This window comes from Monodon monoceros, unplaced genomic scaffold (genome assembly GCF_005190385.1).
Source record: "Monodon monoceros isolate NGI ecotype Baffin Bay Population unplaced genomic scaffold, NGI_Narwhal_1 Super_Scaffold_18, whole genome shotgun sequence".
Lineage (NCBI taxonomy): Eukaryota > Metazoa > Chordata > Mammalia > Artiodactyla > Monodontidae > Monodon > Monodon monoceros.
Genome location: NW_021703774.1, coordinates 78803133 through 78818356, shown reverse-complemented (window position 1 = coordinate 78818356; position 15224 = coordinate 78803133). Strand labels below are relative to the sequence as shown.

The following is a 15224-nucleotide window of genomic DNA, read 5'->3' as shown; positions in this document are numbered from 1 at the left end:
AACACACCATTGTGAAGCAATTATACCTCAATAAAGATGTTTAAAAAAAAAGTCATCTCAGTTTTTAAAAAAAGAAAAGAGAGGAATACACAGTTTAGCTGCACTATTATAATTAATTATATGCGTATTTATGTGTTTACTGCCTGACTTCTTTGCACGCCTATAATCCACAAGGATGGCTGTGTCTCCTCTATATAACACACAGCCAAACACGTAGCAGAATGCACTGGATATCTGTTAAACTTATTAATTCATGTTACAGTAGACAAGTGCAGGTGCTGTGGAAGCGTCTGGCAAAGTGATCTAACTAATTTGGGGACGTAAGTGTCAGGGCCTTCACCAACTTGGAATTTCGCCAGCAAGGAGGACACCTGGTCTCTCCGAAGGACGCCAAAGTCCCTGTCCTGATAAGGCTGAATTAGGTCCTCGAAAAACAGGTCCGTATACCACACAGATACTGCCAGCAGCATAAGTACATGGGGTTTCATGGGGATTATTTAAAATACTTAATAGAACAAACTGTTTTTAAGCACAGCCTAGTATTTCAGAAACGTCATTTACATAAACAATTGGTACATTAATTGCAAATCATTATTTCTCTCCTAAAGCAGGATGCCCCAAGGATCTTTAGTAGGTGCTCTATTAGCCTAGTCTGAGTTCCAGTATTTACTTAAAAGTACTAACAGTGAAGTTCTGGAGAAATATTTGGTAACTCGGACATTTTTCTAATTCAAACTAATCTTCCTCGTTAGTCTACGTTGTCAAAGGCTGCCCTTAGAGTAATATTCACCGAATTCTTTTGCAGGACACTTCGGGCAGCGAGAACCAGAGCTAACATCAGAGAGCGGGTGGGAAAAAAAATAAAGAAATGACAATTTGGAGAGCAGCTGTAATCCAATTCAGCCTAATACGTGACACCTATATGAAGTCACATTCAAATTCCAAGCAAAGCACGTGAAAACTTTAGGCCCCGCACCCCTGATCTTTTGATTGACCTGACGTAATTTCATGAAAAACATCGGTGAACACCACTAACCAGCAGGCCTCCTATCTATTTTGCGGCATCTCCGTGAGAGCCAGCCCTTGACACACTGCAGAGACATCAATGAGCCTGGACAGTATCTTCATGCGTGTCTGGCCCGTCACTGCTCGCTGTACCAGCACAGAAATTTGGTAAAACACTGGTCACATTCATGGAACGTCTTAAACTCTCTTGACATAGCAAATGATCAGCAGGCCCTGTCCCCATGCCAAAGGCAAACAAAACTCTGTCGCCAGCAAGGAGGACACCTGGTCTCTCCGAAGGACGCCAAAGTCCCTGTCCTGCCTCCTTTGCGGAACTTTGCCAATCTCTGGGATGCAGGCATGATCAGGGGCTAGGGGAGATTATGCTCTGAATGTCTTAAGTGATTAGTTACTTAAAATCCTCCACCTGACTTCAGTCATTCCCCGTTACAGATGACAGAGAAAAAGCCTACTTGATTAAAGCCAAATGCCTATACATTTGAAAAAGGGAAAATATGCAGAAGAAAACAAGAGTCAGATTACTGATGGGCATAGCACCAGCCCCAGGACATCAGGGGCTGCTGAATAAATTATGACAAGGAAGCACATACATTAACCATAGATTCGCCATAAATACCTCAGCCCTTCCGGCTCTCACAGTTACTTACTTTCCCCCAAAGCATAGATTGAATCTGGCCTTGTCCTCAAGTGTGGCCTGGCTCTCCCTAGATTCCAAATATGGGAAATTACAGCTCTTCTGTGGTGGGGTAAGAGTGCGAAGGCAATGTTTGTGTTGCGTAACGTTTTAATTAAAACAAAGACGACGTACCCAGAATTTCTCTCTTCTGCTGGGAGAGTTTTCCAGGCCTCCTTCCACTCTCTCCCCACCCAGGCCATCAGTCTTTTCATCACCTCCAGAATAATTCCCCTTTAAAATAAGGGGATTATGCATAATGAGACCTGCAAAGAGTCTTCTAAAATAAATTCAAGTCTAGAGCCACATTTGTTTTCATCTACTTTCAACCTTCTTAGAAATCCACGCTTGGGCGTGGGGGGTGGAGTGGATGGACCTGGACTCGGAGTGTGAGAGAGAAAGGGGCTACGACGGGTGCTGCTTCTCCCAGCCGAGAGGTGCGGGGACACCCAGCTAAAAGTCATCCCCCATCCTGACACAGGGAAGGAGAAAGACCTGGGCCGGTGCTCCTAATGCAATCTTGCTTTTTTGTAATGCAATACCAGTAGACAGATTGCAAAACTCTCCAGCAAGCTACCTTACTGTACTGAAACATCAGAAGACCTTAAGAAACTGCTCAGCAAATCATCTCTGAACAGTGTCACGGAGGGTTGTCTAGCTTGGGGATGAGCCGAGAACAAACCTATCCGCACAGTCCCTCCTCTAATAAACCAACAGACGTGTCCATCCGCGAAGCAGAACCCCCCAACAGACAATCCATCTCCAAACCAACACAAAACCACCGCGGAACAAAAGCACTGCGGAAAACCAGAAAGGCCTCTGAGGAGAGCTGCTCGTGGGGAGAAGGCTGGCCCTGCGCACAGGCTCCTGAGAGCAGCCCTGCCTGCACCGGGGCTCAAGCCATCGCCACCAGGCACAGCTTACAACCTGCCTGGGACCTGCAGACTTAGAGTACGTGGGCGAGAGGGGAGAAATACCAGGGACGAGGGAGAGAAGCGCAGATCAGGGCTTCTTAGGGTTCACCCCAGGTCGAGGGAAGGCCCCTGGGAAGGTGCAGATCTGGAAGAGTCCGTCAGTGTGTCCCGTGCCACCCGGCTGAGCTAACCCAGCAGCTTCCGGAAAACAACCGTGGTGAGAGCCTTGGGCTCCGGACAGGGGTTAAGGGAGGCCAAGTACCACGTAAGGGTGATCAGCCTTAACACCACCATCCCCCTAACACCAGGGTCCTCAGCAGAAAGCTGGCTGTGGATGCTGTCTCCTATCTGATGGCAAAGTATGTGACTATTCTAGGTCTCCTTTGTTCTGACTTCCTAGAAGTTCAGAGCTAAGTATGCAATTCCCAATTCCAATACAACATCCCCAGCAGTTAATAAGCACGTCTCCCACCATCATTGGTACCCTTCTCTTACTCCTATAGGCCCTTCACCAGGCCTGCCCAGGGCATGGGTATTCATGGCTGCTAATGAAGAGCTGAGAACAAAACAGGAAGAAAAGACTTAAGAAATAGTAAGAAAAAAAGACTTACCTTAGGAAAAGAGTTCCCTTACGTCAGGGTGTCTTTAATTAATCTTTCTATTTATTGAAGATTAAAAATACCTATCAGGTGACAACTTAAAATGTTCATTTTGATTTTAGCTTTCGGTTCTTGGTATTTGAGATAACAGAGCGACGACTGCTTGTAACAGGCACTCAAATATTTGTCGAAGGAAGAGATGGAAGTCTTTTTAGGAAAGTACTGTAAGGAGATTCTAGTCGTCTCTGGATGGGTGGTAGCCAGGTCAAACCCTGATGTTTAAGAAGGCTTGGCTGTGATATGTGAATCCAACAACCACCCCTCCAAAATAGCGACTCTTTTAAAAATCAGGTCTAAAGGTGAACCATCCAGGAAACCTGCTTTTGCCCCCAGGGTTTTAAAGAAAGTCACGCCAGTGAACCTGAGAAGTAACCCAACACTTTGAAATGATCATCTTTTTACAGCAATAGTTGCTCCTGCAGGGTTAAAGAAAAAAAGTTCTCTTCCTTCGGGTTAAGGCCTTGAAGGTCTGGTAGCCAGCAACCTTAAAGGTTACTCCAGTCCAGCTCACTCTAAATGGAAGAATCATTTGGGAGTTGAAAACGCAGGAAAACTTCTCATTTTTTCCCTAGTCTATGACCAAATAAGAACAGTTGATTGAATTGGATACAAAATCCAGTATTTACGACTGTCCTCTTAACAAGTTTTGAGTGGGCTTTATTTTAATTCAAGACTATAACTAAGATGGTCAATAAAATATGTGTGTGCTTAATTTGTTAAATGTATGTGTTTCTAGAGAAAATATTCAGAATAAACAAGTCAATTATTTCTCTTAAGTACATTAAAGCTTAAGGGTAGTGTTTTTATTATGACTCTTGCTCTTGATACAGCAAGACAAAATTATTCTGTTATATAGCTATTGAATAAGGCTCACTACTCCCCAACGATTTCACCAATTACAGCTTCTTCTAGCTATAAAATAACCAAATCAGTTCTGATATGGGCATAAAACTGAGACTGAAAAAATAGTGGAATAAATCACCCCTTTAAAATCAAGTTGTTGAACAATATGTTCTGTATGAGTCCATTTATGTCAAAAAAATCTATATTTGTGCGAGTATATGACTAGAAATTATAGAAAAAAAGCCTGAGAGAACATAGTGTATCAAACTGTAAAGAATATATTTTAGACTCAACAAGGGGCTCAGGGCAGAGAGGGGAACTTTCACTTTTTACTTTCTGTCGATACTGTTTGGATTTTTACAACAGAACTATATTCACATGTCACTCTGTCCAAAAAATTAGAAGTCAAAGAAATAGAGCAAGCAAAAATAAGCTATCTTGTGAAACTGCAACTAACAGCTCATCACCTTTCTGTTATGTAACATTCTACCCTGAAGCACTTTATTTGTTGTTTTAAATTATGACAAATCTTCAGTGAAAATCGAGATTTCCTTCCTGATGGGGGTGCTACATCTAAGAGGTTGTGAAATTTCATTCTCTGGAAGTCTTTAGAAAGGGTGGGTATGTGGGGTGGGGAAGTGGTAACTGGCCAGGACAGGGAAGGTGTGGTTTGCCCTGAAGCAGCGATGGTTACTCACACACAGGTCTCCAGTTCCTACTACTCCTAAAAGCCCTCCCTAGCAACGTCAAATCAAGGCTGCCTATGCAACCAGTTAATGGGCAAAAACCCCTAAGTAAGTTATGCAAGCCCCTTAGGGCTCTCAAAGTAACACTTGGGGTGAGGAAGCTGGCCACCTTACCGGTTTCAAAAACACCTCGCCATGATACCACTTTCCCTAAGCTGCGGACACAGGGCTAAGGTACCTAATGGGTCCAGGCTATGTCTCCTTTGGTCACTGGCAACCCAGAGCACCAAACTAATTTTGCTTTAAAACTGGACTACTGTATCAAATGTGAGGGGTCACACTGGTTATCACGTAGAAAAAACAGATTAATACTACTTAGTAAATGCTGCCTGGCTGGGAGACAGAAGATTTCAAATTTATGGGGCTCTTGGGGGAAGGGGAGTTAATAAAGGGGGTCCCTGAGAAGGAGGCAGGCAGCCCATCTCATGACATGGCTCGGTTACCAGCATAACACAAGCAGGAGCCAGTGCCCAGCTGAGAGCAGAGAAGGTGTTTGCAGAGGCTGCCATGGAAAAGGAGCAGACCGTACCCCAGAGTAGCGGAAAATGGGTGTTACAAGCAAAAGCAGAAACAAATACATGAAAATAACACCAACTTAAGGCAATTCTGAACATACTCCACTATATCAAAGAATCATAATGGGGGACTTCCCTGGTGGCGCAGTGGTTAAGAGTCCGCCTGCCAAAGCAGGGGACGCGGGTTCGAGCCCTGGTCCAGGAGGATCCCACACGCCGCAGAGCAACTAAGCCCGTGCGCCACAACTACTGAGCCTGTGCTCTAGAGCCTGCGAACCACAGCTACTGAAGCCCGCGCACCTAGGGCCCGAGCTCCGCAACAAGAGAAGCCACCACAACGAAAAGCCCACGTGCCACAACAAAGACCCAACGCAGCCAAAAATAAATAAATAAAATAAATTTATATAAAAAAAGAAAGAATCATAATGGGAAAGTACGCATAGCTGGTATCAGATTTCTTCCCTCTGTTTTAATAAAGGGAAGGTCTGGGGACCTGTAAGTTGATGGGAAGAGGTCCCACGAGAAGACTGGACACCAGTCTCTTTGAGTTCACAGTTTTGTTAGAATGTCTTTGCTCTGATGATGTTTTGATGGACACACAAAAGCTCTTCCTTCGGTACAGAAACAGGTCCCCTTCACTTCCACTCTGGACCCCCCACCTCCAGTAATGCCCCCTGCCCTCCCTGCCACTTCTCCCGCTGGTCCTCTAGGACACCTACCTACAGCTCTCTGGTATCTGCCATCTGTCTCTGATCCAAATACCTAGACCTCACACCAACCGACTGTTCCAGTTCTTCCCACCAGCACCTCTAAGGGCCCAGGCCCACTGACACTTGGGCTTCTCCACCCCTTTAGAAGTCTTCTCAAAACAGCCCCTTGTGCCCCGGTGTCCTCCACCCCACAATTCTGCCAGGACCTCACTCTCCTATTACTTAAATAAATGCCTAAAATTCCCGCCAATCCAGAAAGCCCTTCCAGACTGACCACTCGAGAGCTACTCCAGTCGCATCCCTCTCCTGGACAGAGCATTCCCTTCACTCCTCCTGCTAAGCAGAAAGCAAGACCAAACTTGCCTCGCCTCTCCTTCCCCGACAACTGTCCTTGGAGAACACGTGATATATCACTGTCTCCTTGTCCACTTGCAAAGTGATTTACCACTTTTTTTACCCCAGGGTTTAGATTATCATCTCCTAGAGGGGAGGAACATGGTTGTGTTCCAGCAAAGCCTGGATCACCTGGATGAAAGGAAATAGGGTATTCGGGTGAATTTCATAGAGGGTTAATAGAGGGTTAGGCAGAACCTTTGTTTCAACTCTCATGATCATAAAACCTATTATAAAGCTTTTTAAGATACATCTGACCACTTCCCAGCCTGAGTAGAGTTAATATAATTTAATCTTTGATTCAGAATCTTGCAGTGCCCCCAGGCTCATGACTCTCTCCTGCTACTATAATTACAGATGCGGAAGATGTAGAGACTGGGCTGATGGTGGCCTGGAAGCCAATTTCTAGAATCAATCCCTGCTACTACATCTTGTGATTTTCACCTTCCTGGAAGTGGAGCTCAAAAGTAAAAACAAGGGCTTCCCTGGTGGCGTAGTGGTTGGGAGTCCGCCTGCCGATGCAGGGGGTGCGGGCTCGTGCCCCGGTCCGGGAGGATCCCGCGTGCCGCGGGGCGGCTGGGCCCGTGGGCCGTGGCCGCTGGGCCTGCGCGTCCGGAGACTGTGCTCTGCGGCGGGAGAGGCCACAGTGGTGAGAGGCCCACGTGCCGCAAAAAAAAAAAAAGTAAAAAACAAAATCCCACTTAGCTGGGATGGGATTCTAGTTAAGGGAGGCCCATTGTCATGGACTTTGTTAAGTGCCTGCCACTGTGGCCCACAATTAGTCACTTAATAAAGGGGTCTCGATGAGGGAATTTGGCAACATGTGATTTTCTACAAATATAAGCTTGGTTTTCATGCAACCATTCATTTCTTTGAAAATCAGGGTCATTCACACACAGGTGTCCTAAACTTCCTTAAATTAAAATCCAACCCTTTACAAGGAATAGCTGTGCTCACATCAAAGCAGCAAAGAAACAGGTGTCCAATCACGGTGAATGAGGAACTCCCAAAGGAACCTACAAATAATAATCAAGGAGCCATAATTCAGGATGCACAAGGCCAGGGACCATGGGAGGCCAGTAAGTGGAGCCACTTCATCCAGTTCCCAGGCTAGGGCTCAGTGGAAGTGGTCTGCCTGGGCTCCAGGCAGACCCAGTCTAAGCCCAAATCCCAAACTCATTACAATCTGAACTAATTCTCTGTATCCGGCATCATCCCACATGAACTGGTCCCTAAAACTACTGACAGTCATTTCTCCAAACCCTAAAGGGCCACTCTGCCACCACTATGACTGCTGACTCCTCTGCATTTGCAGGACTCTCATGGGAAGAGAATGCCCTCCCCATCCAAAGACTGCCCATTTCTGAAAGCCCAGCCCAAGTCCTCACGCATAGGTCTTTCCCAGTGACCTATGGGAAACAACAACCAGTGACCACATTGAACTTTACCTTGAACTTCCCGGGAGTCCATGGACAGATTTCAGGAGGTGTGTGAACTTGAACGGGAAAAAAAATTACATCTTTATTTTCACGAACCTCTAAGTTAACTGTTCCTTAATTGTGAATGTAGGCAAGCATCATGGTAATGTTTCCAGGGCCTGTGACTGTCACAATACAAATCATACATATTTTCATATCACATCACAGTGGATGCAGATACCTCAAAATATCATTTTCACCCTTCACTACAGCAAAATTACATAATTGTTAGATCTGCTGGTAGATCTTGTTATTAATGTGTTATTAAAGAAGCACATTGCTGTATCATAATTTTAAATATTTTGATGGCAGCATTTCAATATAATTGATTTTCTCTGTTATCCTAAGTTTTTATTTATGCATTTGAGAATGTTATCCTAAGAAGGGGTCCATAGGCTTCACCAGGCTGCCAAAAGGATCCATGGCACAAAAAAGGTTAAGAACCCCTGGTCAGTGGAGTAAAAGCACGAGCTCTATAGCCAGACAACCTGGATTCAAATCCAGGCCCTGCCAATTTCTAGCTCTTTCCCTTTGAGCACAATGATTTGAACTCCCTGAGCCTTGAATTTCCTCATCTTGATCGAGGGAGTCAATATAGAAACAACACCTACCTTGTGAAACCATTCATTCATCAAAAATTTAACTGAATACCTACTTTGTGCCAGGCACAAGGCTGAGTTCTGGGGCTACAGTAATGAACTGGACAGAGATGTCCCTAAGCACTTTATACGGAAGATCATGCTATATAAAGTGTTTGGCTGTGATTGGCACATAAGCATTCTATAAACACTACAGTACCACTGTTAAAACCACAATATTGAGCATTCAATTGTATGCTGATTTGCGTTGCTTCCCAGGTAACAAGTGTTGGTTCATCTAGCTCACGCCTTCCCAAAAAGGCTTCCTGGAGGCCCGGGGCGGGGCCTCATACTCAGAGGGGCAACTTGTTAGATGCAAGAACACAGGATTTGAACCAAATGGTCCTGATTTCAAAACCCTGTTCTGTCACTTCCTAGCTTTGTAACTGTGCCAGAGACCAAGAGCTGTCCCCCACCAAATTCTGTCCTCTCCTTCCCCTACAATAATAGAACCCCAGTTTTGGCTGGATACTTAGAATTAAGGATGACATTTCCCAGCCTCCGTTGCAGCAAAGTATGGTCATGTGATCAAGTTCTAACCAATGGGGATATAAGCAGAAACAATGTGTGCACGAGGGCATGCCCTTCACCAACCCTTTTCCTCCTTCGTAATGGTTGGGACTAGCACAGCCATCTTGGACCATGAGATGACCTTGGGAATAGAGGCATGCACTTGGAACAAGACAGAAAGGACCTGGATCCCCACCCCTGTGGAGCACCATTTCAAACCATTTCAGGCAAGTTCCTTAACCTCCCTGGACCTCAATATCCCCATCTACGAAAGAATGATAATATAAGGTATCTAGCTGGCAAGACTGTTTGAGGATTTAATGAGATAGGACTTGCTTCACAGTAAGGGCTAGAGTTAGGAGAGGTGGTAGTACTGCTATTCTCTTGCTGCAATGACAAATGGAGGGGATTGGGACATCTTAGCACAGCCCTGGGTGCCCAGGGGTGGCTCAATGATTCACACAGTTGAAAGGCATCTTAGCGAGCCTAGTCCTGACAAGAATTCCCTTCTCTGGCGCCCTTGTCAAATGGTCCCCAGAAAAGGGAAGGGCACTGCCTCTGGGACAACTGTGGGGACAGTGGTGTTTGTTCATCCGTAAATCACGATCTTCATCCTCTTCCTTCCAAACCCTTCCCCCGACTACCCCAGGCCACCTCACTGCTCTCCACTTCCTCCTCCTCCTTCTCTGCCTTTGATCACCCAGTCCTGCCTCTGAGCTCACTCCCCCCAGGACATCAAAGTCTCTTTCAATCTCTTTTGGAAGCACCCTCTGGCCTCTCCCCTAAGAAGCCTTCCCTAACTAACTGGGAAGGTCGTGATCATTTCCTCAGTCCCAACCTATTCAAACAAGAAGCTTTTCAAACTCTACGAACGAATTTCTCTCCCACTGGAGAAGAACACAGATGACCATCTGACATCTACAAGTTCTCTGTGTTGATCCAGGGATGTCCCCATCACTTACGTTTTTCATTGCTAACACTTTCAAAGCTATTTCATCTTGTTTGCCACATCAGCACTGGTCTGGAAGGCCTAACTCCTCATGGTTGCGCAAAATCGAAATCTGCCTTATGTGCCTAAAGCTTATATTCAACTTCCCTGATTATTCCCTTCCTGCTCTTGCAGACACAAATGCTATTGTCTCCCCCACAGTGCTGTCACCTTCCCATGTCCCTGTCACTCACACAGGCTGCTCCCTGCCCTGGGCCTAGGCACAGACACAACCACCCTCTTCTCTCCTCATTCCCTCTTTCACACTCAAGCCACGTCCACACCAGCCCCTGTTCTCTACTCATCTTCTGCCCCTCCGGCTCCATCCATTCTCAGTAGCGGAGACTCTACTATCCTCTTGGCTCAACCAAGCGTATGCTTAAGACGGCTCTCGAACTGGAATAAGGGTGGCCATGGCAGCCGATGGTTGCCTAGTTGGGTGGGGCACCCAGAGCTGCAACAGGACGAAACAATACACGGTGGTCCAGAGGGCAGGAATCGGTACCCAAGCAGGCAGAAAAGGAGGAACCTGATCCAAGTCCTAGACATCGGTAACGGAAGGGAGCGGAAAGCACGGGTCTGATGATGTCGAGGGAGTCAAAAGCATCTCAGATTTACCCTGTACGCCCCTCACATGCTGTCACAGGGTTTTCTCAAATTGCCACTTCTGGAGGTTGGCAGCACCTGTATCAGTCTCACTTTGCAGAGCACTTAAACTGGTCCTACTTTTTACATACAAAATTTTATTCCAAGCGTGTGACCCATCTGGACACAAAACCTTGAGAGTCTCTGCTATTTTCAATTCATATTACACATTAATTTTCATTACACAGCCAGAATGCTGACACATGAATCCGATCACACCAGATCGCAAGCAAGAAATAAGACCCCAACCTGGGTTTTGCTCCCTCCACAGAGACCTTCTAGTCTCCAAGGTTAACAAAGTAGTAGCGAGGCCCCCTCCCTGCCATGCTGCCAGCCATCGAGTGGTAAGAAAAGGTGAGATTTCACCAGTGGGGATCAAAAACCCAGGCATGTCCAGAGTTCTAAACCTCCCCACTCTCACCCAGGTGTGCTCTTTGGCCGCCGTTCCCCTTTGACACCACCTTGACACTCATTTTCCTCCATGGTACCTGTTTATACTTGAGGCTGGGATTGGAGGAAAGATACTAGTGCTCAGTGCCAGGGCTCCACTCCAGGGTGGCCCAGAGGGTGAAGAGAAGGGGAACCAGCCAGCAGCCTTACATTTCTGGAGCAGCCAGGAGAAACAAAAGGCACAAATGTCACATTGCCTTGTTTGCCCACTGGTGATTCCTTCTCCTGCCCTGGGCCCCACCCTTCCACTCAGCCCTCTTTCCCGCCTTAGCCACACCATCAACCCCGTGCCCAAGCCTCCCGGAGGGCTCGCCTGTTTGTCCTCTTGTATCCACATGAATCACTAATTACTGATTTAAACCCACACACTAAGTGAATGACAAATACCAATACAATACTTAGGACTGGCGAGTGGAGAGCTACCTGTCTTCTTGACTCTGCCTGAGCATACGGGAGACACAGAGACACCGTATCCTGACCCACACCTGAGCAGAAGACTGACTAAACTTGCCGCCAGACTGGGTGTCCCTGTGAGTGCTGAGGAGGGGAAGGCAGAGCTGGCAGTGATGAACTCACACACCGGTTCTGCAACTCAGCTCCACACTGGAATTGTCTAGGAGAGCTAAAAGACTCATGCCTGGGTCACCTTCCCAGAGAATCTGGTTTAATTGGTCTGGGGCCACTGCCTGGACATCGGGATTTTTTAAAGCTCCCCCAGTGATTCTAACATGCTCCCAAGTTTGAGAACCACTGATGGCACATACTTACGTGCTCCAGACATTTTTCAAAGCAGTCAAGACCTTCAGGACACCTTATAGCCTTTAACTGTCAAGATAGCCCTTGGCGGTACACCCCATTTTACTGTGATTCAGACGTCAATCATAGTCAGGCTGAGATCTGAACTCAGGTTCTCCACCGCAAAGTCCACTCTCTTTCCACTCTTCTGTGAACTCTTGCAAGGGTGTAGACCACACATGAAAGCAATCTCCACTGCCACTAGGTCACAATAAGTCCCATAAACGCAAGACACCTAGATGTGGAGATGCAAACACCACACGCAGCAGTGATAACCTCTTCTGAATGCAGGGGACTGAGCTGAACCCAGGGGGCAGTAGGGTGTGCTCACGTGCGAGGTCTAAGGCAATGGAGGGAAAGGATGCATCAGATCCTGGCCAGGGAGCTTATCCTAGACCCAAGATGTGTCCTGAGATACCACACTTAAGAGTAAGACAGCATTCAGTGGCACGGAAAGCACTGTGGAATCGGAGAATGTCGGGCAAAGGGGGGACTCTTCAATGGGAGGGAATCTTAAGAGAGGTGTCAAGGGTTCACCTCTCAGGCCCCCGTTTCTCCATCCCGATCTAACCATCCTAACCTTCTGTGGGGTCACAAAACCCAATCCTAGCACAGCCCCTACCAGGCACCACTCCTCCAGTCTCTCTTCCCCCCAGAACTACGATCTGAGCTTCTTTGGTGAGGGGACGTATGACTAGACCCTCAAACATTTTTAGTCTACTGATCACTTAGGTAGGGCAAAGCATCCCTGCAAGCCCTATTCCACCCATGCTTACTTCCCCCTCAAAAAAGACCAAAAAAACACCATCGTTATCACCAAACCAACTTGGCTGAGAGTGGGAATAACGCTGCCGCTTCGGATCGGATTAGGAATCGATGTGGACTGACACAGACAGGAAGACGCTGAAGCACCATGTTTATAAAATACAAGAAACCAATCCACGATCCACATGGAGTCCCTAAAGCGTCGACATAGATGAGGGGCCCCACGGAGGGGCCCGGGACAGACACTTAAGGACAGCAAATGTTCCTTCTTAAAGACAACAAACGATGTGCCACCTTTCCCCCTGGGTCAGAAATGGGGCTCTATTCCAACCCGTGACACACACCGCTGCCTCCCGGGGTCCCCCAAAGCCGAGTGTTGATGGGAAAGAACCACAAGGAATGACAGGAACCAAGAGCAGGTTAAACTTTCACATCGATCGTGCTGATAAGTAGCAGCCACTTACCCAGCACAGCCAGACAGCTCAGCACTGGGAGAAAGCACTTCATGTCGGCAGCTGAGAGGAGACACAACGCAGGGCGCTTCCTCTTCTCCCAGCACTTAATCTCTCATTTCTGGCAATCCACTTAGAGCTCCAGAAGACAGTTTTGGAAACAGAACTTAACTCAGGGAATGAGAACAGGTTAAAGAGCTCAGCAGGAGGCAGTGGGGGACGGGAGGCGGGTGGCAAGTGTTAAACTCCCCTAGGCTAAAGGAAGGGTCCAAAACAATTCGGACTGCGCTGGAGGCTCCTGCCACATCCTGTGCCTTGTGGTTTCCACTGTAATTGTAGATTGCGGTGGATTAATCCTCAAGGAAAAGGAAAGAAAGAGTCTGAGAAAATCCTTTCATCCACTGATTATACAGAAATGTCCTTGGCTTCGCAGTGAAGGTGTCTGTAATCTCCCTCATTCGGATTCCCCAAAGGGAACGGGGCAGGTTTTGTCAAAACCTTTGACAGCCAAATCGCCCTGGTCGGCATCGACTGCTCTGGGTTTCTTCATCAAAAAGTCCGTCTCCATGCATGATGGTGGATCACGGGTCTGCCACCTGCCCCAGACCTGCCCGCAACACACGAAGCAAGTTGGCCTTCGTTCGGCAGCCCTGAAGCGGTCCCACAATGCCAGCAGCTTTCTAAAACAAACACAACAGAGATTTATCAAAGGCAAGCACGGCCGCCGCAAAAGCGAGAGGGGCTGAGCGCCAAGCTGGTCCCGGCACCTGGTCCTGGACCAGGACGGTCAACCTTTGCAGTCTGACCTTGGCCAAGTCGCCACCTTAGCCTCCACTTCAGTTTCCCCGCACAGAGCCGAGCAATTGTGGGAAGCCCGATTGTTCCTCCAATACTTTGACCAAATGCTTCACTCCTGGGAATTCCTTCCGCCTCCCACCGAGCCCCGGCGCCGCGGGTAGCCCCACCCTCCGCGGGGGCAAATCGGGAAGAGGCTCCGAGGTGGGGCCGCCACTCCCCGTTCCACCCCCGGCCCTCGCCCCAACGTGGGAGCTGTGCGCGCGCCGCGTCCCAGGTGGCCCCGCTATTGTTTTACCTCTCCGGGTGTTTATTTTTCGCTGATTGGAAAGAAAAGAGAAGGAGGGAGAAGGGAGCCCGGGGCTCCGCTTTCGCTGCCAGGGGAGGGGTCTCAGGCCGACCCCCCGAGCGGAGCCGCAGCCGGGCCCACCGCCGCCCCTCCCACCGCCCTCCCCCCGGGCTCCGGCTCCCCTCGCTGCCGCCCTCCCCGCGTCGCGCGCGCGGTCGCCGGATACCGACCTCGCCGCCGGCCCTCTCCCTTCGCGCGTCGGTCCGTCGGTCCGTCTGTCCCGGCGCACGCCTCTAGGGACGCGCCGCCTCCTCTCTCTGCTCCGGCAGCGGCACCAGCAGCCGCGCTCCGGCCCCTCCCCAGTCCCCGCCCCCTCCACCCGGCCCGTTGCACCCGGGCCAGCCGAGCGCGGGGCGAGGGCGGTGGCCTCGGCTGGAGGCACCGCCCCCGGGCCCGCCCCTTCCCCCCAACCCCGGGGGCCGGGCGGCCGCGCTGGGGGCCGGGCGGGGTCTCAGGGTGCGGCTGGTGGAGCCCCGCCCGCACCTGCGGGTAGCAAGGGCCAACCGAGGACCTGGGCGCAGCTGGCGTGGGAGCCGGGCAGCGCCGAAAGTTAATCAGGGGGCTCACACGCAGACTAGCCGGCCGCGGGCTGGATGCACAGGCCCTTCCCAAAGCCCAGCAAAGGACCCCTGAGCCTGGAAGAGGGCGGACCGGGAGCGCGTCTCCTCTCTGGGAAACAAAAACAAAGCCCTCTGCAGGAGCCTTGAATCTGTTCATATAGTAGAACCCCACATTGCACTTCACTCTAAGACAGAATTTCCTAGACGTTGAGACTGAATTGGACTCTAGAAACAGTCGGGCTTCTAACCCCGGCTCTTCCACTTCCCTGCTGCAGACGTTGGTCGAGTTACTCAATAGCCCTGTGCCTCGGTTTACCCAC

The 15224-nt window shown here is 48.9% G+C and overlaps 1 protein-coding gene across 3 annotated transcripts in view; it reads right to left on the bottom strand.

The window, feature by feature from the left end:
• IGSF3 (immunoglobulin superfamily member 3) overlaps positions 1-14654 on the bottom strand; it is a 98553-nt gene extending 83899 nt beyond the window's left edge. For 2 of the 3 annotated variants that reach the window (XR_003794612.1, XM_029230453.1), the window contains exons 1-2: positions 14515-14635; positions 13213-13880 (exon numbers count right to left, since the gene is read on the bottom strand). Coding sequence is in view for 2 of the 3 variants with exons in the window: in XM_029230453.1 (XP_029086286.1) it covers positions 13213-13255 (43 nt within the window). In the remaining variant the exon portion in view is untranslated. Of the gene's footprint in view, positions 1-13212; positions 13881-14514 lie in introns of all 3 variants that reach the window. The other variant, XM_029230454.1, reaches the window with a different exon arrangement.
• Positions 14655-15224: the final 570 nt, after the last annotated feature.